Below are 21,931 nucleotides of genomic sequence, written 5' to 3'. Positions count from 1 at the left end.
TCTGCAGCAGGAGTGCAGGCAGCCTGCTGACCTGTTGGCCCTGTTACCTTGGATGACCTTGGCGGTCGTCCTCTGGAGACCTGAGGCTTGGAGGGCCCCGGCTTCCTTTGGCTGTCCTGCTGTGGGGCAGCTGCTCCCTCTGCGGTCACAGAGGACGAGGCTGAAGGGGTCACAGGCAAAGGGGATTCGAAGGTTTTTACTGTAAAAATCTTACAAGGTGAAATCTTGTGCTTCAGTTCTCTCCATCATCTGCTGGGGAATTCATCTCTTTTGAAAAGTTATTAGACTCAATGGGAATGATAACACAAGGAACCAGCTACCACACACACACACACACACACGTGTGCTCTCACACACGCTCTCACACACACATGCAGGTTCACACACACACACACATGCACGTCACACACACACACACACACGCTCACACACACATGCACGCTCACACACACGCACACACAAATGTCACAACCATGGCACACTGAAATGTTTCAGGTGTATTATCACAAAGAGTAACTCTTTCTGTGCTGTGCCTTCAGGAGAGACAAGTAAAGACCAGACACTGCTTGGTAAAGTACGAAAGGGAAGGAATTATTTTCCCACTCACTCAGCTCCCCAGAACCATAGGGAATGCTTTCCCCTTTGCCCAGGAATTATATTTAAATGAAATATCAAGGAATCAAACAAGTTGATCCAGGGAAATTCTCCACTCTTGCACAGGGTTCAAAAGGGAACAAGTTGGTATTTTGGAGAGAGGGGTTAGGCATACATGGTGGAAAGTGGGTTGGCAAGGTTAAGATCAATTGAAAGGTGACAGGATTATTGGGTTGAATGGCCTTTGCCTGCTTCTAAAGATCGTGACATTGATGCATAGAAGGCAGAGAGAAATCCAGTTATATAATCCTAGTCTATTGCTTTTACTCACACAGTGGACAGTTGTGATGGTAACGAAACTGGAGATGAAGCTAAGACCCTCATTCATGCTGACCTGCAAGAACACCGCTCTGTAAGAAGACAAACATTTTTAAAAATTAAGCTCTCAATGTGAACCAAGGAAAAAAAGCCCAATGAATTAAGTTCTTGGATTCATATGGATCATATCTCGAAAGCTCCCAACGTGTTTCATGTACAATGAATTGCCTTGAAGTACAGTTACTGCGGTTATGTAGGGACATCAAGAGCTGAAATTGGATGTAAAACAGTCTTGAGTTCCATTGGAAATTAAGAAGGAGAACTGCTATATGAGAGGTAGCCTCGGATTGCAATGTAATGATGAATTATAATGCTGTTGTCTCTGAGCACAGTGCAGTGCTGAATGACTGCAGTTCTTAGCAGAACTCCATCAGGTCATCCCACAGCGCAATGTTCTGGCTTTACGATTAGCACAGACCAAGTGAATGATTATTTTCCTATTGTTTCCAGTGTCTTGAGTCCAACAAATCATGCTGACACAAACCAATGTGGAAAACCAGTTGCCAGTATTGTTGAGATACCTATTAAACTCTGAGCACTAGCTCTGGCAACAAAGCCCACAACACTCGTCACAGAACACTCTGCTGTCAAATAACAAGACATGGCTCCGAGGCAACTTCATAGTGACATCAATATCCCTGTTCACCCTTAACCTTGTTATCAGCTTGCTCCAGCTGCAAGTTCTTTAACCCATCCGAGCAGGGAATAAAATCATGGGTGACCATTCTGCATCATGAAGCCAAAGCTAAAGGCTTTCTTCTCACTCTTCATCTACATACAGGCTTTTCTTCAAAGTTAGCGAGAAGCATATCTTCAGAATTCATAGAGTCAAAGAGATTTAAGCTACGGGGAGCTGTTCAGCCCATTGCATCTGTTTTGGCTAAGAAAGACCTATCCAGCCTAATCCCACCTCCCAACTCTTGGTCCGTAGCCTTGGAGGTTACCGTACTTCAGGTGCATATCCAAGTAGTTTTAAAATGTGATGTGGGTTTTTGCCTCCACCCCACTTTCAGATAGTGAGTTCCGGATCCCCACCACCCTCTGGGTGATAAAATTTCTCTTCAACTCCCCTCTAATCCTTCCACCAATTGCTTGAAGCCTTTGCCCCTCTTGTTTTTAACCTCTCTGCTAAGGGAAATAGGTGCTCCCTCTGCACTCTATCCAGGGACTTGGTAACTTCTACACCTCCCCTCAGCCTCTGCTTCCTTAGAAAATAAGTTCAGCCTATCTAATCAACCCTCTGAGTGAAAACTCTCCAGTTGTGGCAGCATCCTCGTAAATCTCCTCTGAACCCCCTAGAGTGTGATCACACGCTTCCTGAGCAGAACTGTATGCAGTACTCTGTGTGGCCTAACTACCCTTTTATACAGCATGACCATAACCTTCCTGCTCCTATCTGAATAAGGGAAAGTAACCCCTACATGTACCCCCACATGTACACACATTGCACCTGTTTCAGCTTAACAACATAAGTGACAACCATTTGCTGGTTCATTCCCCAGGGCAATGTCTCAACCAATCAGAGTCAAGCTGTCTGGTTTAAATTTCAAACAATGCTTGGCAGTTCATTGTCAGTCACCATCAACTGGTGCGTTCTCCATAGCAACGTTCTACCAATCAGAGCCCACTTGCCAACCAATCAGCACTCTCTTCTCAGACAGTATAAATTTGTTGTTTCCTCTGACATTGGTATTGTCTTGGAATTGTCCTGATGAGTGCAAGACAAAAAGCTTCGACAAAAAAATCTCTTTTATCAGCAATTCCCCTTTTTAAGTAGCCCCTTCTTAACCATCTTATCTAGGTGTCCTACTACCTTCAGAGAACTGAAGACATACACTCAAAAAAGCCCTCTGTTCCTCTACACTTCTCAGTACCGTGCCATTTCTTGTTTATTCCCTTGCTTCGACTGCCTTCCCCTGTGAAGTGAGACCACTGGACAACAAGACCAAATCACATCTAGTCATTCGGTTACATCCCTCCTTGCACAGGTGATTCCATTTTGAGAAACACTCAAGCCTTTGATAATTCTGTGTACTCAGTTCCTGAAGGCACTGACTGGTGATAAGATTCCACTCCTTGGGCAATAATCACCTCCAAAAACACGCTCAATTTCAATCTTTAACCATCAAGTCCACTGAGAGTCAAATGGGGGACAGCCAAACCTAATCCCATGAATATCCAATGCCCAAAAGCACTCATCTTATAGTACAAATCACAGAAGCAGGATCTGTTCTTTATGTTTTTAACCTCCATAGCTCAGGTTTGGTAAGCTCATATACATAGAATTACAGGTGTCTGGGAGCAAGTTAAATGGCGCAACTTAATCGAGGAGCTCAGATGGTTTATATATAGAATAACAGATACCTGGGAGTGAGTTACAGACTGGAATCTGATCGAGGGATTCAGCTGGTTTATATAAAAAATAATGGATACCTGGGAGTGAGTTACAGACTGGAATCTAATTGAGGGGTTCAGAATCAGAAACTCAATCCAAGGTAGTCAAATTTCCAGTTAATTCCAAACTGACATGGGCTATGGGATTAGAGCAGGAAGCTAAGAACTGATGGGATGAATTGACAAAATGAAGCTAAATTTTTCTTGATTGTTGAGTGAACTTTTGTTGCAGTTCCATTAAAAAGGCTGGCAGAACAGGTGAGAAATAGGTTAGGACTTGTCAAGGGAGCCTATGAATTGATGCCCTGGGAGAAGGAGGGATCAGGTTCTCTCTTTCCTCCTGGGCCTTCCTGCCCTTCTTATTCCTGGATGGTGCTCATACGCTTGAATCCCCAGCAATTGGGGATGGATGGTGCTCAAGTGGTGCCTATAATGAGATTCTGCCCCCTCACCTCCCACTACTGCCATACTTTTTCTTCCTATTGTGCTGGACAGGTGCTATTAGTAGCAGTAAATTTTCTTAATAGTAGTCAAAGCTTATTATTTCTAGTAGGCTTTATTAATTATAAATTAATTGAGAAAAATGAATTAATTAACAGATAGTAAAGATGGCAGGGCAGGAGGTCTGTCGTAACTTCAGAATGTGGGAGCTCCTGGAAGGAATGCGATCCAGGACAAACATGCCTGAAGTGTCTGTGGCTTGATGAGCTTCAGCTCAGAGTCAATGAGCTGGAGGCCAAGCTGCAGACACTGTGCTTAACATGCAAGAGCAGCAACGTGTGCAATCCAGGTGTAATTGTCAGCATTGTGGCCCAGAGTTTCAAGCCCAATAAGTACATAGACCCAGCAATAAGTACATAGACCCGCTGCTCCAAGGCCATTGGATATCTGGTCCTATTCCTCTATTTTCCACCTTCAGCCAGCCATGATAAGGATAGCTTGTAACTCTGCTCCTTCTCTTTCAGTTTATCTCTTGAAGGCAGCTGTCTCCCTGCGGTGAACCTGACTTGGTCATTAGCTGTCCCTCAATTCGAGGATGATATCCAAATAGGGTCGCGGGTTTCTGTTGTGGATCTTCATGCGATTGAGCAAAGGCAGCCTTTTGGCCTACAGGCCTTTGGACACATGCGGCATGAGCTAGTGGGATCCAGAGAGCAAACTTGCTTCCTTTTCTTTCTTTCTCTGCCATTGCTCTGCCTCGTTGTGAAAGCTTGAAGCGGCTTGATAGAGAAGTTGTCGTCAATTGGTAACAAGTTCCTCCAGTTCATTAAACTCAATGCTGCCATGCTTCAAGGAGAGTTTCAGAGTATCTTTGAAGCAAACTCGAACTCAGTAGTAGGTTTGTGGGTGAGAACCCCTTTTCTCCAATCCACAGGAACACAGGTCAACTGTCCACTACTCATGGGAAATTTATAAACAACTCAAACTGTTTTTGCTCTTACTTCTTTGTACTCAGGTTAAAGGCCAACAGAATGTGACCCAATAGTTCAAGATCATTCACTCTTAAGTTTGACCTGCTCTGCAGGAAGAGGCATTACAAGAGTTTATTCTTTGGGATGGAGGACATTCAAAACCCTTCACAAGAAGAGGGCCAATGGGAAAGGGCTTGGGGAAAACTTCCTAGAAATGAGGCCCCAGAAAAGAAATGGTTTCCTTCATTTCATACCTTGTTATCAGCCAGCTCACTGGAACTGTACAATGCTCCTTTTTTCTCTGCCAGCTGTTCCATTTTATATTAATAAGAAAGAAAATCCTTGGCAGAACCTGTTCAATCCTGTCAGCTCCATTGGATCATCCCTTCATTGAAGCAGTCCAATTTGTTTGGGTAGATGCAAATCAGGTCTGCATAAAGCAGATTATTGCATACTTGAGTGAAGCAACACCCCATCAGTCAGATCCTGAAAACCACTTATTCAATTTGAACTTTAGCTACTGCCATTCAGTCACATGAGGCTAGCACTCCTGGCTTTAAAGTTCCAGTTTGGCTTCAGTACAATGGAAATGGTATAAAATATTGGGAAGGTAAACCCCTGCCAAGTAATAACCTGGAAACACACATCAGCTGGTTAATCTCCTTCAAAGTAACCTTGTCAGGCTAAGACCCAATGAAGTAACTTGCTATCTCAGTTCACTTATCCTGGGAGAGAGAGTAAGAGGATTCAATGGCAGCAGCAGTCGATGCACAGAATTGTTTCAATTTTTGAACCAAAACTTTCCATAAGCCTGTTATCTAAATGGTGAGAGATTGCAGAGGGCTGAGATGCTGAGGGATCTGGGTGTCTGAGTGTATGAAACGCAAATGGCTAGCATACAGGTGCAGCAAGTAAGTCGGAAAGCTCATAGAATGTTATTGTTCATTGCAAAGTGAATGGAATACAAAAGTAGGGCGGTTATGCTTCAGTTACACAGGGCATTAGTGAGATCACTTCTGGAATACTGCGTACGGTATTGGTCTCCTTATTTAAGGAAGGATGTGAATGCATTGGAAGCAGTTCAGAGAAGGTCTACTGAACTAATATCTAGAATAGGAGGGTTGTCTTATGAGGAATGACTGGACAGGTAAGGATCTGCCCCTTGTAGAAGAGTAAGAGGTGACTTCATTGAAACATATAAGATTCTGAGGGGACTTGACAGGTTGGATGTGGAAAGGATGTTTCCTCTTGCAGAAGAATCTAGAACGAGCGGTCACTATTTAAAAATAAGGGGTCACCCATTTTAAAAAACAGAAATGAAGTGAAGTTTTTTCACTGAGGGTCGTGAGTCTTTGGAACTCTCTTCCTCAAAAGGCGGTGGAAGCAGAGTCTTTGAATATTTTTAAGATGGAGGTGGATAGACTTTTGATAAGCAAAGGAGTGAAAGGTTATCGGGGGTGGAATTGAGGTTACAATCAGATCAGCCATGATCTGACTGTATGGTGGAGCAGCTTGAGGGGCCGAGTGGCCTACTCCTGCTCCTAATTTGTACGTATGTATGTTTAAGCTAATTATACTTGGCAGTGGAGGTGAGAACATGGGATGCATGCATATTAGGGGAAGCTGCTTGGACATTGGGAGAGAGTCTGGGATTGGTTTTAATTCTTCAAGGTAATCCTGAAGTAAGATAAGGATTTGGCCACAGACAGGGTGACACATGGTGAAGCCAAATCTGGGAATGGTCAAGTGACTCATCGACCTTCAGGTGCACATAACAGTACCTGGCCTTTGTGGAGTTGGGGTCAGTTGCCATGCGCAACAGCATGGAAAGCAGAAACAAAGAGGCTATCAAATGACTCGCGAGGAGAAGCAATTTTATGGGCCTGATCAAGAGCCAGTTCCCAAGGGCAGACAGTGGGGATAGTGGGGAGTGTAAGCAGAGAAGAGTGGATAATGAGGGAGAGAAGTTAGTGATCAGTGTTGTCCTGTTCAATTCAAGGTGGTCTAGGCACTGAATTTGAGAATCTTGGTACATGAGCCTGTGCCTTATCCAGCTGTCCCAGTTTTATCTTCCGTTGACAGAAGATGTCATGTGTGGAATATTGGGGGCACAGTCTGGCCTCAAGCTCACCTGATTGGATAGACAAGTGGTTGAAAAATAACTGGGTGACCAATTCTGGCCCTGTCACAGTTTTGGATAAAATTATTCCCATGTATTCAGTTTGAGGCTGTGAGACCCAATATTACCATTCGAATGAATCTTAAATGAATTTTCCATTGCACTGGGGTGTTTGGAATGTCACCTGTAGGACCAGCATTTATTGCCCGTCACTAATTACCCTTGTGAAGGTGGTGTTGAGCCACCTTCTTCAGTACAACTGGGAGGCTTGCTAGGCTATTACAGGGGACAGTTAAGAGTTAACCACATTGCAGTCGTTCTGGAGTTCCCATGGATTGAGTTCTTGTGGCACAGTGGTCGTGTCGCTAGCTCTAAACCAGAAGCTCTGTTCAAGTCCTACTTCAGGACTTGATGGGAGGCACAGTCATACTGCGGCCAAACAGGTTGATTATCAACCAGTGAATCTCTTCCATTACGCCAGTGGCAGGCGCTAAAGAGTGGGAGAGTCTCCTGGTCAGCCGTGCTTGATGTGGAGTCATGCCCGTCAAGCTATAGCCCCTGACTTCAGGTTAGTGACCTGTTCTAAGAAAAAAACTAGCTATAGAAAACAGGTGTGCTTCATCTGCCTCATGCGGGTAAGAGATAAAGAAAAATCTCCCATGGCATTGTTTTCACCAGGAATTAAAAAGTATTTACAGCACAGAAGCATTCTAACAGGTCTAGGCTAGTGCTTAAGTTTCACATGAGGCTCTTCCGACCCTTCTTCATCTCACCCTATCACCATATCCTTCTATTCCATGTTTATTAAGGTCTTATTTTGTGGTTCATTGTTTGTAAGGGCTATATTCTGTAACAACAAGGAGCAGGGAAGAAGGGCCCTAGAGTAATTGATATTATTTGATATTAAGTATCTTCCAAAAGGTTTAATTTAATTTAAAGGGATAAGTCATGGCAGGAGAACTCAAAGCTGTGGTGTGTTCCTCCTGCTCTATGTGGGAAGCTGGGAACATTTCCAGTGCCTGGGGCCAGCATATGTGTGGGAAGTGTCTCCAGCTGCAGCTCCTGGAAGCCCGGGTTTCAGAGCTGGAGCGGCGGCTGGGGACACTGTGGAGCATCTGCAAGGCGGAGAGTATCGTGGATAGCACATATAGGTGGTGGTCACACCGCAGGCTAAGAGTCCACAGGCAGGCAGGGAATGGGTGACCACCAGGCAGAGCAAGAGGACTAGGCAGGCACTGCAGGAATCTCCAGTGGCGATTCCCCTGCAAAACAGATATACCGCTTTGGATACCGTTGAGAGGAATGGCCTCTCAGGGGAAAGCAGCAACAGCCAAATTTGTTGTACCATGGTTGGCTCTGCTGCATAGGGGAGGAGTAAAAAGTGTGGGAATGCAATAGTTATAGCGGATTCAATTGTAAGGGGAATAGATAGGCGTTTCTGTGGCTGCAAGCGGGATTCCAGGATGGTATGCTGCCTCCCTGGTGCTAGGGTCAAGGATGTCTCAGAGCGGATAGAGGGCATTCTGAAGGGGGAGGGTGAGCAGCTAGTGGTCGCGGTACACATTGGTACAAATGACATTGGTAAAAAAAGGGATGAGGTCCTAAAAGCAGAATATAGGGAGTTAGGAAGTAAGTTGAAAAGTAGGACCTCAAAGGTAGTGATCTCAGGATTACTACCAGTGCCACGTGCCAGTCAGAGTAGAAATAGCAGGATATATCAGATGAATACTTGGCTGAAGAGACGGTGTGAGATGAAAGGTTTCAGATTCCTGGGACATTGGGACCGGTTCTGGGGGGAGGTGGGACCAGTAAAAACTGGATGGGTTACCCCTGGGCGGGATTGGGAATGATGTCCCAGGGGGAACATTTGCTAGAGTGGTTGGGGAGGGTTTAAACTAAAATGGCAGGGGGATGGGAATCTATGCAAGGAGTCAGAGGAGGGGGAATCAAGGACAAGAACAAAAGACAGAAAGGGGAATAAGAAAAGTGATAGGCCGAGAAATCAAGGACAAGAATCAAACAGAGCCTCAGTGAAGAAAAATAGTGGGAATGGGACAAGTAATGTTAAAAAGACAAGCCTTAAGGCCTTGTGCCTTAACGCAAGGAACATTCACAATAAAGTGGATGAATTAACCGCGCAAATAGATGTAAACAGGTATGATATAGTCGGGATTACGGAGACATAGCTGCAAGGTGACCGGGGATGGGAACTGAACATCCAGGGGTATTCAGTATTTAGGAAGGACAGACAAAAAGGAAAAGGTGGTGGAGTTGCATTGCTGGTTACAGAGGAAATTAATGCAAAAGTGAGGAAAGATATTAGCTCCGACGATGTGGAATCTGTATGGGTAGAGCTGAGAAACACTAAGGGGCAAAAAACGTTAGTGGTGGTTGTATATAGACCCCCAAACTGTAGTGGTGATGTTAGGAATGGCATTAAACAGGAAATTAGAGACACATGCAATAACGGAACATCTGTAATTATGGGTGACTTTAATCTACACATAGATTGGGCAAATCAAATTAGTAACAATACCGTAGAGGAGGAATTCCTGGAGTGTATACGGGATAATTTTCTGGACCAATACATTGAGGAACCAACTAGAGAAAGGCCATCCTAGACTGGTATTGTATAATGAGAAAGGAATAATTGGCAATCTAGTTGTGCGAGGCCCCTTGGGGATGAGCGACCATAATATGATAGAATTCTTCATCAAGATGGAAAGTGACGTCGTTGATTCTGAGACTAGAGTCCTGAATCTTAATAAAGGAAACTACAATGGTATGAGGCACGAGTTGGCTATGACGGATAGGGAAACATTACTTAAAGGGATGACAGTGGATAGGCAATGGCAAACATTCAAAGAGCGCATGGGTGAACTGCAACAATTGTTTATTCCTGGCTGGCGCAAAAATAAAACAGGAAAGTTGGCCAAACCATGGCTTACAAGGGAAATTAGAGATAGTATTAGATCCAAGGAAGAGACATACAAATTGGCCAGAAAAAACAACAGACCTGAGGATTGGGAGCAGTTTAGAATTCAGCAAAGGAGGACCAAGGAATTGATTAAGAAGGGGAAAATTGAGTACGAGAGTAAGCTTGCGGGGAACATAGAAACTTACTGTAAAAGTTTCTATAGGTATGTGAAGAGAAAAAGATTGATGAAGACAAATGTAGATCCCTTACAGTCAGAAACAGGGGAATTTATAATGGGGAACAAAGGAATGACTGACCAACTAAATATATACTTTGGTTCTGTCTTCACAAAGGAGGACACAAATAACATACCAGAAATGTTGGGGAACAGAGGGTTTAGTGAGAGGGTGGAACTGAAAGAAATCAGTATTAGCAGAAAAATGGTGTTGGGGAAATTGATGGGATTGAAGGCCGATAAATCCCTAGGGCCTGATAATCTACATCCCAGAGTACTTAAGGAAGTGGCCCGAGGAATAATGGATACATTGGTGATCATCTTCTGAGATTCTATAGACTCTGGAACAGTTTCCACAGATTGGAGGGTAGCTAACTATTTAAAAAGGGAGGTAGAGAGAAAACAGGGAATTACAGACTAGTTAGCTTGACGTCGGTAGTGGGGAAAATTCTAGAGTCCATTATAAAAGATTTAATAGCTGAGTACTTGGAAAACAGTGGCTGAATCGGACAGAGTCAGCATGGATTTACGAAAGGGAAATCATGCTTGACTAATCTACTGGAATTTTTTGAGGATGTAACTAGTAGAGTTGATGAGGGGGAGCCAGTGGATGTGGTTTATTTGGACCTTCAGAAGGCTTTCAACAAAGTCCCACATAAGAGATTGGCGTGTAAAATTAAAGCGCATGGGATTGGGGGTAGTATTTTGAGATGGATAGAAAACTGGTTGGCAGACAGTAATTAGTGGGGTACCTCAGGAATTGGTGCTGGGACCCCAGCTATTCACAATATATGTTAATGATTTAAATGAGGAAACTAAATGTAATATCTCCAACTTTGCAGACGACACAAAGCTAGGCGGGAGGGTGAGCTGTGAGGAGGATGCAGAGATGCTTCAGTGTGATTTAGACAAGCTGATTGAGTGGGAAAATGCATGGCAGATGCAGTATAATGTGGATAAATGTGAGGTTATCCACTTTGGTAGCAAAATCAGTAAGTAGATTATTATCTGAATGGCTATGAATTGAGAGAGGGGAATGTGCAACGAGACCTGGGTGTCCTCATACACCAGTCGCTGAAGGTAAGCATGCAGGTGCAGCAGGTGGTAAAGAAGGCAAATGGTATGTTGGCCTTCATAGCCAGAGGATTCAAGTACAGGAGCAGGGATGTCTTGCTGCAATTATACAGGGCCTTGGCGAGACCACACCTGGGATATTGTGTGCAGTTTTGGTCTCCTTATCTGAGGAAGGATGTTCTTGCTATAGAGGGAGTGTAGCGAAGGTTTACCAGACTGATTCCTGGGATGGCAGGACTGACATATGAGGAGAGATTGAGTCGGTTAGGATTATATTTGCTGGAGTTCAGAAGAATGAGGGGGGATCTGATAGAAACCTATAAAATTCTAACAGGACTAGACAGGGTAGATGCTGGAAGGATGTTCCTGATGGTGGGGGAGTCCAGAACCAGGGGTCACAGTCTGAGGATACGGGGTAGACCATTTAGGACTGAGATGAGGAGAAATTTCTTCACCCAGAGAGTGGTGAGCCTGTGGAATTCGCTACCACAGAAAGTAGTTGAGGCCAAAACATTGTATGTTTTCAAGAAGGAGTTCGATATAGCTCTTGGGGCGAAAGGGATCAAAGAATATGTGGAGAAATCAGGAGCAGGCTATTGAGTTGGATGATCAGCCATGATCATGATGAATGGCGGAGCAGGCTCGAAGGGCCAACAGGCCTACTCCTGCTCCTATTTTCTATGTATGTTTCTATGTATTCCTTTCTCCCTCCTGTGTTTATCCAGCTTCGAACATACAAATTAGGAGCAGCAGTAGGCCACTCGGCCCTTCGGGCCTGCTCCACCATTAAATGAGATCTTGGCTGATCTGATTGTAACCTCAACTCCAACTCCACAGCTTCCTCTTAAGTGCATTTATACTATTCACCTAAACCACTCGCTGTGGTAGCTAGTTCCATATTGTCACTACTCTCTGGGTAAAGAAGTTTCTCCTTAATTCCCCATTGGATTTATTTGTGATTCAGCCCTCTAATTTTGGTCTGCCTTGCAAATGGAAACATATTCTCTCAGTCTACCTTCTTAAACCCTTTCATATACTCTCTTCAATGCTTTCATATCTTTCCTGAAGTGCGGTGCCCAGAACTGGACGCAATACTCCACCTGAGGCTGAACTAGTATCTTTTACAAGTTCAACAATTGCTTTTTTTTCTCGAGGGCAATTAGGGATGGGCAATAAATGCTGACATCCCGTGAATGAATACAAAAAAGAGCAAGGATGTAATGTTGAACTTGCATCAGACATTTTGGGCGCAATTTTACGCCAACAAGATTTTACGGCCCTGCCTACGTCATCCGACTTTTGAATGGCTCGCCACATTTTACAGCCCCAACCCAGCTGCGATGGGGCTGTCAAATTCTGCCCTTTAAATCTCTGTCCTCGCGTTCTCAATCCTTTCAGAAGTGGGAGCAGTTTCTCCCCATCTACTCTGTCCAGACCCCTGATGATTTTTAATACTTCGATCAAATCTCCTCTTAGCCTTTTTTTTCTCCAAAGAAAACAGTCCTAACTTCTCCAATCTATCTTCATAAGACACTTATAGAAGACACTCGTTCGCCCTCAGCTACAGTATTGCATCTCGTTCTGGGTACTGCACTTTAGGAGGGATGAGAAAGCATCGGAGAGGCTGCAGAAAAGATTCCCGAGAATGGTTCCAGGGATGAGGAACTTCAGGTACCTAAATAGATCAGAGAAGTTATGACTGTTTTCCTTGGAGAATAGGAGATTGAGAGGAGATTTGTTGGAGGTATTCAAAATTATGAGAGATAGAGTAGACAGGGTGTTAGTAAGATAAAATAATGCTATTGGAATTTATTGTAAAATAGTGGTGTGTGTGTGTGTGTGTGTGTGTGTGTGTGATTTAATTGGATTAAAGACTGCTGGCCTGAAGGTTTTGATATATTAGAAGATAAGCTAGATTTGAAATGGTAAGTAGGTAAACATGGGGCAAGTTTAGAATGTAAGGTGTAAAAGGGCATTTACATTTTTAAATAAACTAGACTAGCTCGAATTTAAAAGAGGGAGTGAAATATTACACCTAACCTGCAGAAGTTAAACAGTGTGTTTATTTTTCCCAAAGATTACTGGTAAAATTGGTACCATGAGGTAAAGTCCAAAGACATAGTGAAGCAATGGGAATTTGCATTCAAAGGGGAAAATATGTATAAAGGAGAGAAGGCTGTGTGTAAAGGCTGGCATTTTAAGATCTAACAAGTGTGAAAATCCTTCAGCTCCTATGCCTCAATCTGCTGTCTACAACGAACGGCGCCAGCGATCGGGCCCTGACTGTGATTTCACGCTGGATGGCCAATTAGTGGCCAGCCAGCATAAAAGACACGCTGAAAGGCTCAGCAGAGCCAGGGTGGGGGCAGGAGGAGGGTGAGCGCGGAAGTCTGCACATGCACTGGGGAGCGTGCGCTGACAACTCCCTGAGGGCACAGAGGTGCTTCAGGAAGCTGAAGATTTGGACAAAGGAAAATAAAACTTTAATAAATGATATAAACATGTCCCACATGTGACTCAGTCACATGAAGAGGGGCATGCTTAAAATGAAGTGGAAATTTTTTTTCGTCTTTTTTACTTACTGTTGGAATCCTCATCCCACCCGTGGATGATGTTTCATAAAAAATGCAAAGGCCACCTAGTCTATTTGCTCACCCGCCAACCGCATGGCGAAAAAGACAACTTAATTAATATTTTAAGGGCCTTAATAGGCCTGTTAATTGTTGGTAGGCGCGCTGCTGACTCTCGCATGCACCCACGGACCGAAAGATCACGAGAGTGCACGATGATGTCGGGACACTCGCCTGACATCATCGCGTGAGATTTTACACCCGGTCAGGTCGGGCATGCACCCGCCTGCCTGCAGGATGTAAAATCCTGCCCTATGTGTCTTACTATTGTCTTAATGGAGGTGCAACTGGGAGTCGGATTAATTAGGGGATTTAGAAGTTATTATAGTAGTAATTTGTAGACATAAGTATGTGCTTTAAACATTTATTAATAAGAGAAATTATTTTATCTATTTTTGTAAAAACCTCTAAGGTTCATAAGAACATAAGAAATAGGAGCAGGAGTAGGCCATTTGGCCCCTCGAGCCTGCCCCGCCATTCAAGAAGATCATGGCTGATTAAGAAGGCAAATGGAATTTTGGCCTGTATTGTTAGGGGGTTGGAGTTTAAAAATAGGGAAGTCTTGTTACAACTATATAGGGTGTTGGTGAGGCTGCACCCTGGAGTACTGTGTACAGTTTTGGTCCTTGTTTTTAAGAAAGGATATACTGGCATTGGAGGCATTCAAAAGAGATTGATGAGGCTGGTTCCTGAGATGAAGGGGTTGACTCAACTCCTCTTTCACGCCAGCTCCTCATAACCCTCAACTCTCCAATATTTCAAAAATCTATCTCCCTCATCTTGAAATACTTTTAGTGATCTAGCCTCTACAAATCTCAGGGGTAGAGAATTTCACACATTCACTACCCTCTGAGAGAAGAAATTCCTTCACATCTCAGTTTTAAATGAGTGCCCCCTTACTTTGGAACTATGTCCCCTAATTCAAGATTCCCCCACTCGTGGAAACATCTTCTCAACATCTACCCTGTCAAGCCCCCTCAGAATCTTGTACGTTTCAATAAGATCACCCTTCAATTTTCTAAACTCTAATGAATAAAGGCCTAACCTGTTTAACTATTCTTGGTAAGTTAACCCCTTCATCCCAGGAATCAGCCTAGTGAATCTCTTTTGAACTGCCTCCAATGCTGTATATCCTTTCTTAAATACAGGGACCAAAATTGTACACAGTATACCAGGTGCAGCCTCACCAACACCCTGTACAGTTGTAACAAGACTTCCCTATTTTTAAACTCCAAACCCCTAGTAATACAGGCCAAAATTCCATTTGCCTTCTTAATTACTAGCTGCACCTGCTTGCTAACCTTGTGTTTCATGCACAAGAACACCCATTTCCCTCTGCGTTGCACTTTTTTGGAGTCTCTGCATTTAAATAATAGTCTGCCTTTTGATTCTTCCTACCAAAGTGCATAGCCTCACACTTTCCTACATTAAACTCCATCTGCCAAGTTTTTGCCCTAACTATCAACCTATCTATATCGGTGGTCTTATTACTACTGAATTCAAAGCCCGCATCTCAAAACATACAAATTGCAAAAAGAGTTGTGGCAGTTGTCTCAAGTTTCCCTCTGGGGTTTGAACAATTCAGTATTTACCATCGGCTGTGCTATAACATAGGGAGAAATTGTTCTTATTCCTGAGCAGGATAGCACAGAGTTAAACTAATTAGCAAAAGAAGCAAAAGTGATATGAGAAAGAACCTTACACAAAATGAGTGGTTAAGGTCTGGAATGCACCGTCTGAGAATGTGGTGGAGGCAGGTTCAATCAAAGCATTCAAAAGGGAATTAGACTGTTATCTGAAAAGGGAGAATGTGCAGGGTTACGGGGAGAAGGTGGGGGAGTGAAACCAAATAAATGGTTCATTCAGCGAGCCAGTTCAGACATGATGGGCTAAATGGCCTCCTTCTGCATTCTAACAATTCTGTGAGTACAACAGTGACCACAGTCCAAAAGTACTTAATTGGTTGTAAAGCACTTAAAGATGTCCGGTGGTCAGGTAAAGTGCTGTATAAATCCAAGTTTTTCTTTTTCTTTTACCTTATCTTTGCACTGCAGTACTCACTGAGTGCCTCAGGCAAGGTTGACTTGATAATGATCTCTTTGAGCACTGGCATGGTCTAAGGTACCAAGAATTCTATCCAGCTACCAAAACATTTTTTGGTGGGTGGGGTGGTGAGGAGTAAAAATCTCAATGTACCTGTCAACCTCTTGTAGTACTGGTGCAGGACAGAGCAAATAGGTGTCTTCTACCACCAAAGGCTTCTCAACTGGAAGAGAAAGAAAAAAATCCCATTGAGTCCTTGTGAAGAATGTCAGGACCACTTAAGAAATTCAGACACTCGCACACTTCCCCTGGAGGCCAGATTTTTGCAAGACAGTAAACTTGGTTAAGATATTTTAATTAGTATCTTGCCACAACACCATTCAACAAACAAAATTTGGTTTGCATTTAAACCTTCGTGTGATTTTTCTTTTATTTAATGCTGAAGAACCACCTGGTATTTTTCCTGCAATTATTCATTGCATGCTATTGCCAAACCAGCCATAACGGTTGAATGAGAGGCCACTTGGGTCAGCCAATTTCCTGGATCCGGTAGATTTGTCTTGCTGCTGTCTTCTCAAGATGTCCTGTTCTAAATGTGTATCTTTATTTATAATGGCAATGTGTTCCATTCTCACAAAAAGAACCACCACTGTCGATGGTGACAAATTATTGTTTCAATCAGCAACAATGCTTTTCTCACCATGTCCCAGATTGCCTTTGTTATTAAGAACAACGCCTCGATTTTCAAATTCTCATCTTTCTTTTCAAATGCCTCCACGGCCTCGTCTCTCCCTATCTCTGTGAACACCTGCAATACTGTAACCCTCCAATTCTTGGCCTCTTGAGCATCCCCGATTTTATTTGCTCCACCACTGGCAGCTGTGCCTTTAGCTGCCTGGGGCCTGAGCTCTGAAATTCCTTTCCTCAACCTCTCCAACTCTCTTTCCTCTTTAAAGACCAAATCTACCTCTTTGACCAAGGTTTTAGTCATCTGTCCTAACATCTCCTCATGTGCTTTGGTATCAAACTTTGTCCGATTGCATTCCTGTGAAGCACCTTTGGATCTTAATGCCACATTCAAGGCGCTAGAAAAATGCAAGTTCTTGTTCAAGGTCTTTCTTTTGGCTTCTAATCCTAATGTTCTTGCAAAGATGGTACTGTTCTCCTTTTTATCTCCCCCAATTAATTTTCAATTTCCTGGTGCGCTTGCAACTCGGTCAATTTGCCCCCAAAGCTTTCAAGGTCCAGGTTTCATTTGTCATTTTTTACTGATGCATCACTGTCCCTGTGGAGGTGTACGAGGTAAAAGCGAAGACAGCAGTTTCATGATTTTGTACTACTTATACCAAACCCATGTACTCCATTCTTCTGGTGATACAGTCTGTAATGCGATAGCGGAATTGTGCTGCTGCATGGTACTGCCTTGGTTTCCAACGATGGAGGTACAATGAGCACAGTATTTTAGCAGGCCAGGTGGTCGTGTCAATGGATTTGATGCTGACCTTTCATCTTTTGTGGCCTAAATTTTGAATTCAGTCAAAATGAACAATTGAGAGACGCATCTGTTCTTGCTTGTGTTCATTCAAGTTTGAATTTCATTTCCAGTGCATTTGAGACCATAGCAGAATCTGGCCTCAATTTGGCACTCATTCAAAATCTGAGATGGAGCTCACAGGATGTTTAGTGTGGGAAATGGAAAATCAAACTCCCCTTCTGGATTGGAAGCACGATGTTGGTGCAGAGGGACCTTTTACTTGGTACTTCCCTGACCTGGAGGCTGGTGCTGGGTGGCTTCAAACAGGTCCCCAGCCCCTATTTCTCACCTTGAACAGTGCAAATATTCAGTGGAAAAGCACTTAAGCAGGAAGGTGGCTGAGGGTCACTGCTCATGAAAATGTCAGCGGCTGAATTAAACCTCCGTGCGGTCTTTAATTGCCTTCAGCACTCGTATTCTGCTCAGAATCATCGGGGTACAGCAAAGGCTTTTAATAGCCTTGAGGTGTCTGAAAAATAAGGCTACTTTAATTATCACTCTGCTTTGCATTTCAGCTTTTGGAATGCTCTCTCTCTCTCATTGAATGCGATTCCATCATTAGAAAAGCTTCAGGAGTAAGTGCTCAGCTAACCCTTGGCCGCTTCCACCAGAACCAGAACAGTTCATTTTACATGCTGCTCCACACTTTTGTTTTGAGGGTTCTTTGGTGCCCAAGACTTTAACTTTGTTAGAAACATGGCAGAAACAACTTTTCCGGAATATTTCTTGTTAAATTCGTAGGTGGAAGTGTTACCTCTCAGCCAAGGGCCTTGGGGGCCCCATGCCTTGAGAATCCTGGGTGAGTAACTTGTAATTTATCAAGATACGTTCCTTGTGAGCGTTCATTTTTTAAAAAAAATTCATTCTCAGGATCTGGGCATCGCTGGCTTAGCCAGCATTTATTGCCCATCCCTAATTGCCCTTCGGAAGGTGGTGGTGAATTGCTGCAGCCCATGTGGTGTAAGTACACCCACAGTGCTGTTAGGGAGGGAGTTCCAGGAGTTTGACCCAGCGACAGTGAAGGAGCAGTGATATATTTCCAAGCCAGGGTGGTGTGTGGCTTAGAGGGGAACTCCTAGGTGATGGTGTTTCCATCTCTCTGCTGCCCTTGTCCTTCTAGATGGTAGTGGTCACAGGTTTAGGAGTGTTGTTGAAGGAAGCACCTTTGTGCTGTTCATCCCATAAACACTATATGTATAATATTTAATCAAAATCACCATATAATAAATTACAAAGAGCATCTGACATCTCTCAATGAACATAGTTCAGCAATTTTATATAATAGGTTAAACAACGACAACTTGTATTTATATTGTGCCTGTAACTTAATATCCCTCTGCAGCACCTTGGGACATTTAATTATGAAATAATGTGATGACACTGAGCCATATATGGAGATTGTAGGACAGGCTGGTCAAAGAGGATTGTTTTAAAGGTGGAGAGAAAGAGAGAGAGGCTTAGGGAGGGAATTGCAGAGCTTGGGGCTCAGGCAACTGAAGGCACTGCCATGAATGGCGGAGCAATTGGGGACGCTCAGGAGGCCAGAATTAGAGGAGCACAGATGTCTCGGAGGGTTGTGGGGCTGCAGCAGATTACAAAGTAAATTTAGCTCCCTTGATGGTACAACACATGACTGCTGGCATGAGTGTAGCCCCCGGAACCCCATAGCCTGTGGTTTGACTGGGATCCGATCCGTTGGTGCTTTCTGACCAAGGTGTGCAGGTTCGGTGGGCAGGCGGGGATGGGGGTTGGGTGTGGGGGGCGGGGGGGACATATTATTTGCATGGGACATATGAACGTGAGTGTCATTTTCAGCAACTCTTTCAGGAAAGAAAAGGAGAAATTTGGGATGAGGGGGCTGAAATGGTGAAATTAAAGTGCAATCAATAGGTAACATCTGAGCACCAGCATTTTGCAAAGTCTTGAAAGCTGCCCTGCATATTGTTATTTTTTAAATCAAAGAGAAAACAAAGTTGCTCTAAATTATTTAATGATTCAAAGGACCCTCGGAAAACAAAAACACATTTCAAACTCCCCAGAGGTCACATGAGATACTTACTGAGGGTCACGGTATCGTTAATCTTGAAGCTACATCGAACTTTGTCCACACTACGTGCATGGGAAAATCCATTACCCTTCACAACAACTTGAAATGTTTCTAGGAATGAGAAAATACAAGTTAGAAAAGCAACCGTGCTCAACAAGTCCAGTGGTTTGGCATCAGCCAGTGAGAAGTGGGCTCTGCCAGTTGTCCACCTGAAGGCTGGCGAAGCCTCTCGGCCACCAGCACTACTCGGTCTTTGGGTCTTTTCAAACCAGTGGTAATATCCCTGAGGTGAGAGAACACCTTTCAAAACTCTTTGCCCTTTTGGCTTTTGTCTGCAGACCAATTGTGACAGCTCCCCTGAGGTCCCAGCTGAGTTGAGCTAACTCAGGACATTGCGGCGATGGAACCTGGAATCTTTGTGCTCAACTACTCATCGAATAAACAACAATACATAGTTGCTTTTTACATTTTTTTTTTTGGAATCCACCACCCGCCTAATGGTCTGATGTTTGAGTTTCTGGATTAGGTTTCTTAAAATGTGGAAGATAGCTCTAACTGTTTTCTTTTCAAATTCTGAGAAGCTTACAATCCTTAATTAAAAGCAAGCTTTTGGAAATCTAGCCTTCCAAATATTATTCTTCCTTCTCTGTTTTCAATTGACTTCTGCAATCCGTTTGATTAGTGAAAGGGGAGGAGTATGAGTGTGATCCAGGTCCTGATATTATGCCTGGAAATGTTAATTTCACATGAAGATAAGAGGGGAAAACAAACCTCATCGGTTAACAAGGTTGGAAGGTGAGTATTCATGACCCAAATACATTGGAAGTTACAATTTCCAATTAGGAACTTGAGTGTAAATGTTTCCCAGGTTTTCAAGGATCAGGGGTCATCAATCATGATGAAGACACCCTGCATGAATGTCCACTGAACTTCTAACTGTGTGATAATCTGTGAAGATAAACAGAGATCCTACATCAGAGAATATTTGGCAATGGCGCACCCAATCGCTTCAGGACCATTTCAACAAAGTTGCTGGTTTTGCCCACAACCTGATTACTGGTTGGAAAGACAGTTGAGTTCCTTCTCAGAATGGAAAGGTATGATAAAAGAGATGCTGAATGTTGTTGTATGAGCTACAAGCCCTCACTTCTCAAGATCCTTTCAAAACAGTAGAAATGCAGGACGTGGTTCTGTGGTAGGTCAGTATCCTTAGAGCATAGAATGCACAACTGAAAATGGTGCACTAGTGTCATGGTAACATTGTAAGTGGTTCCCCTTCCGTAGGTAGTGTCTCCCTCTCTTCTAAACACTGACACTGGCCCCCACCTGCCCACCACCGAACCCTCCTCACAACGCCCACCATCCAACCTTCTGACTTTGCAAAGTACAGCCCAATCTCCAAACTCACTTTTTTTCTCAACACTTTGGACGTATATAGTCACCTCCTTCAAATTTGCAGCCATCTTTCTCGTGACTCTGGTGAAATCTCTCCAATCGAGTTTCTGTTCCTGCTACTGCACTGAAACAGCCATAGCCAAAGCCAAATGACCTCCTCTGATGTGGCCACGATGCATTATAATTCCCTTTCCCCTTGGGTTTCTCTGCAGCCTTTGAGAATGTCAAGCACACCATCTTCTACCAACATCTCTCCTTTGTTCTACATTCAGTTCAACTGCCCTTAACTGCTTCCACTTATGCTGAGCAGGACAAAGCTAGAGAAACCTAACCAGTGGTCCCTCTTTATCCCCCCACCACCCCCCCACCAACACCCCACCCCCACCACCCCTCATCATTGCCTCTAGCTTCCCCAAGTATCAATCATTAGCCTCTTCCTCCTCCTCATCCACAAGCTGCACCATCACCGACAGGCAAGGGCTCATCCTTCACCGATGATATCCGGTCCTACCTCTCCTCTGTGCCTCCGGATTGTCAAACTGCCTAAAATCTAGTCTTGGATAAGACAAAATTTCCTCCTGAACTGGGAAGACCAAAGCTATCCTCCTCAATCCTTGCACAAATTCCAAACTCTGGCCACCAATTCCATCCCTTTCCCTGGCTGCAACAAGCATCCCTAAACTCAGCTTTCAACCTGATCTCGAGCTGAACTTTAATGCCCATATCCTCTCATCAGAGAGACAGTACACCTCCATCTCTGTATTGTCTCCTGCCTTTGCCAATCTGCTGCTGAGACACTCATCCATCTCTTTGTAACACATAGATCTGAATATTCCAGTTCTCCACTGGACAACCTCAAATCGTTCATCCATTTCACTCTGTTGCTCCTACCCTATCCCACACCAAATCCCGTTCATCTATTCCCCCCGATATGGTGACCTGGATCGACTCCCAGTGCCCAACACATTAAATGAATGTTCTCCTGCTTGCATTTAAATCTGTTCATGGCCTTCTGCCTCCCTATCTCAGTAACCTCAAAACTTGCATCCCCAAACACTCCATCCATTTGGTCTCTTCTGCCATCCCCCTTTGTCCCACCATTGGTGGCGTGTCTTCTGTCACCACGGTCCCACACTCTGGTATTCACCACTACCTCCTT

At 43.8% G+C, this 21,931-nt stretch overlaps 1 protein-coding gene across 1 annotated transcript in view; it reads right to left on the bottom strand.

The window, feature by feature from the left end:
- The window catches only part of LOC144694833 (anthrax toxin receptor 1-like), a 183,172-nt gene that overhangs the window by 91,447 nt on the left and 69,794 nt on the right, over positions 1-21,931 (bottom strand). Inside the window, exons 10-12 of the mRNA XM_078565453.1 lie at positions 19,390-19,488; positions 15,950-16,019; positions 926-1,004 (exon numbers count right to left, since the gene is read on the bottom strand). Of these exons, the coding sequence (XP_078421579.1) occupies positions 926-1,004; positions 15,950-16,019; positions 19,390-19,488 (248 nt within the window). The remainder of the gene's footprint in view (positions 1-925; positions 1,005-15,949; positions 16,020-19,389; positions 19,489-21,931) is intronic.

This window comes from Cetorhinus maximus, chromosome 20 (assembly GCF_964194155.1).
Source record: "Cetorhinus maximus chromosome 20, sCetMax3.hap1.1, whole genome shotgun sequence".
NCBI lineage: Eukaryota > Metazoa > Chordata > Chondrichthyes > Lamniformes > Cetorhinidae > Cetorhinus > Cetorhinus maximus.
The sequence above is the reverse complement of the archived record's forward strand: the minus strand, read 5'-3'. Positions and strand labels throughout refer to the sequence as shown.